The sequence below is a fragment of the Rhincodon typus genome, chromosome 44 (genome assembly GCF_021869965.1).
Source record: "Rhincodon typus isolate 14 chromosome 44, sRhiTyp1.1, whole genome shotgun sequence".
NCBI lineage: Eukaryota > Metazoa > Chordata > Chondrichthyes > Orectolobiformes > Rhincodontidae > Rhincodon > Rhincodon typus.
Genome location: NC_063375.1, coordinates 1,340,718 through 1,344,126, shown reverse-complemented (window position 1 = coordinate 1,344,126; position 3,409 = coordinate 1,340,718). Strand labels below are relative to the sequence as shown.

Genomic DNA, 3,409 nt, shown 5'->3' with positions numbered 1-3,409 from the left:
GGAGGAAGGTATAGGGGAGAAGTCAGGGGTAGGTCAGAGCGGTAGGGCGTGTGTGGAATGCGCTGCCAGCAGTGGTAGTGGAGTCAGATACTTTTAAGCGACTCTTGGATAGGCACGTGGAGGATAGTAAAATGATTGATCTTAAGAGTAGGATGATAGGTCGGCGCAACATCGTGGGCCGAAGGGACTGTACTGTGCTGTACTGTTCTATGTTCTCTGTTCAACACCTTGGCTTCCCACAGCCCCTCCGAGTTCCACCAGAGGCACCACCCTCAGGCTGAAGAAATTCCTCCTCATCCAGAGGGTCACTCCGAGGCTGTTGCACCTGTGCCCACGTCCACTCCCTATCCAGGCCTCTCTCGGTATTCTCTAAATGCCAATCAGATCCCCACCCCACCACCTCCCTCCTCCTTCTGAAACTCTGGTTACAGACCCAGAGTCCTCAACTGCTCCTCACGTGACAAACATTTCTCCCTCAGGATCGGTCTCGCGGATTTCGTCTGGAAACCGAGGCCGGCACATCCTTCCTCAGATACGGGGCCCAAAGTTGATGTCGATATTTCATTAGGGATTGGGGGATAGCTGGTTGCGGGGCGGAGGGGGGGGTCAGTTAAAACAGAGAGGAGGAGGAGGAATACCCTCTCTCTCCGTCTCTCTCTCTCTCTTTTTCTCTCCCTCTCTCTTTCTCAGGGGGTTACGAATCTGTGGCACTCGCAAACCTGAGGAGACGGAGAGGTTTTTAATTTGCAATGGGAGCGGGGGAGCAGAACGATGGAGTTGAGGCTCCACGGCTGTATTAAAGGACAGAGTAGGCTTCAAGAATGTGCCTCTCAAGAGTCCTTGTATTGATATTCAGGCCCTCCCAGGTAGAATTTCTGATAATTCTGACACACATTGTGTGTGGCCTGTTCCCTCAATGGCCTGCCTCAGATTTTAAGATGGCGACTTCTTTCTCACAGGCGCTGCCTCTTAGTGGGAAACAGGCTAATCCAGACCCTAATCCTAATTCAGTCTGTCATTGGAGGAGGGAGGGAGGGCTGAAGGTGGGGGTTAGCGTGTCAATCATGGGGGGGGGGGGGGGGGGGGGGGGGGGGGGCGCGCTGCTCTGTACCTGGACAGTTTCGAGCTTCTCAAGCATTGTCAGAGCTGCCCCCTTCCAGGGCAAGTGGGGAGTATTCCCTCACCTTCCTGACTTGTCAATGGTGGGACAGGCTTTGTGGCGGGAGGGGGTGGTGTCAGGACGGGAGTTACTTGCTGCAGGATTCCCAGCCTCTGATCTGCTCCTGGTAACCGCTGTATTGATATGGGGCTGGGTCCCAGTTCAGTTTCTGCTCAATGGGAACCCCCAGGATGTTGATAGTGGTTCAGTGATGGTAACGCCATTGAACTTTCTGAAACATGGTAGATGCTTAGAAGGACTATATAAGATAGATGAGAGAGACAGAGAGAGAGGTTGTTTTCCCCTGTGGGAAGAGTCTAGGAGAAGAGGGCATCATCTCAGTGTGTAAGGTTGACCAGTTAGGACAGAGATGAGGAGGAATTTCCACATTAAACAGATGTTCACCTGCACATCCGCCAATGTGGTCCATTGCATCCGCTGTTCCCGATGTGGCCTCCTCTACATCGGGGAGACCAAGCAGAGGCTCGGAGACTGCTTTGTGGAACACCTACGCTCGGTTCGTGACCAACGTCTGCACCTCCCAGTCGCGAACCACTTCAACTCCCCCTCCCACTCGCTGGACGACATGTCCACCCTGGGCCTCCTCCAGTGTCACTATGACAACACCCGCGAACTGGAGGAGCAGCACCTCATATTCCATCTCGGAAGCCTGCAACCCAATGGTCTCAATGCGGACTTTACGAGCTTCAAAATCTCCCCACCCTCGACCTCATCCCAAGACCAGCCCCCCACCTCTGGTCCCCACCTCCTTGACCTGTCCGTCTTCTCTCCCACGTATCCACTCCTCACTCCTCACACCTCACACACCCCCACATCCTACCAACACACACCCCTATTAGCTTCATCCCCGCCTCCTTGACCCACCTATCTGCTCCACTATCCACCTTCTTTCACCGCCTCCCCCCCTCTATTTATTTCAGAGCCCCCCGTCCCCTCCCCCATTTCTGATGAAGGGTCTCCACCCGAAACGTCAGCTTTCCTTCTCCTCTGATGCTGCCTGGCCTGCTGCGTTCATCCAGCTCTACACCTTGTTATCTCAGACTCCAACATCGACAGTTCCTACTATTTCTGAGGAATTTCTTTAACTGTAGAATTCTTTACTACAGAGAGCTGTCCAGGTCACATGAAGTGTGTGCGATGCTGAGAAGGACAGATTTTTAAGAGATAGATGATGAGTGAGGGTATGGTTGAGGGAAGAAGGTGGGTAAACGGGGTTGAGAGACATAGCAGCCATGAACAAATGGAGGAGCGGACTCCATGGGCCAACTGGTCTCCTTCTCATCCTGTGCGGTCTTAATTGGGAAGGGGACTATGCGGAGTTGAGCACCATCGGTCTTGAACGTCAAAGGGGGCAGTCAGGCATGAAGATTGGATTGACTCTCTCACTCCCTCCCTCGCTGGAGAGTCGGCCGCACAGCAAGATCCCGCAAACCGTCTCGGGGTTGCCAGGTGCCCGCTTCCCCACCTCACTCCAACAGGAGGTGGGGGGAGACAGTGGGGGACAAGTAAGGTCTTGATTTAATTTGAGACTGGGATCCTGAGGCCGTGGTGATCTCCCTCAGTGCTGCACTGGAGAGCCTTCGCGAGAGGAGATGCGCCTGCGCGCACTGGCTGGGGTTGGGGGGCGCAGCGGGGTGGACGGACGTGACCACGCATGCGCGGTCGGGGAAGCGAGCTCATCGCCTGCGTTCTGCCGTACGGCTGTCGACCGAGGGCCTGCGCATTGCCGTACGTACGGAACGGCTACGGCGGCCGGCGAACGCATGTGCGCCTGCGCAGTTGGGCGGGGCGGGGCCCGCCGCGGCGTGCATGAGCCGTGCCGTACAATCGCTCTTGCCGTACAAGACGCCGAATGGTGCGCCTGCGTCTTGCCGTACACAGACGGCGGCGGTGAAGTGGTACTGCGGCTGCGCGGACCGCTCGACGCTCGGAGGAAGTTTCGCTTCGGACGTTTCGCGGACCGGGGCCGGTTTTTATTTCGCTTTTTCCCCCCCTCCCCCGTCCCGTTAACCTTTCCCTTTCGGTGACGGAACTTCAGACATGGCGCAGTACAAAGGGGCGGCGAGCGAGGCCGGCCGGGCCATGCAGCTCATGAAGAAAAGGGAGAAACAGCGGGAGCAGCTGCAGCAACTCAAACAGAAGATCGCCGAGGTGGGCAAGATGGCGGCCAGACCACGCCCCCTTTCCCCCAGCTCAGTGGCAATAGTGATCATAACCATGGTGGGGGGG

At 56.2% G+C, this 3,409-nt stretch overlaps 1 protein-coding gene across 1 annotated transcript in view; it reads left to right on the top strand.

The window, feature by feature from the left end:
- The first annotated feature begins 3,098 nt into the window (after positions 1-3,098).
- The window catches only part of fam50a (family with sequence similarity 50 member A), a 25,625-nt gene continuing 25,314 nt past the window's right edge, over positions 3,099-3,409 (top strand). The window contains exon 1 of the mRNA XM_048619940.1: positions 3,099-3,331. Coding sequence (XP_048475897.1) covers positions 3,221-3,331 — 111 coding nt within the window. The 5' untranslated portion in view covers positions 3,099-3,220. The remainder of the gene's footprint in view (positions 3,332-3,409) is intronic.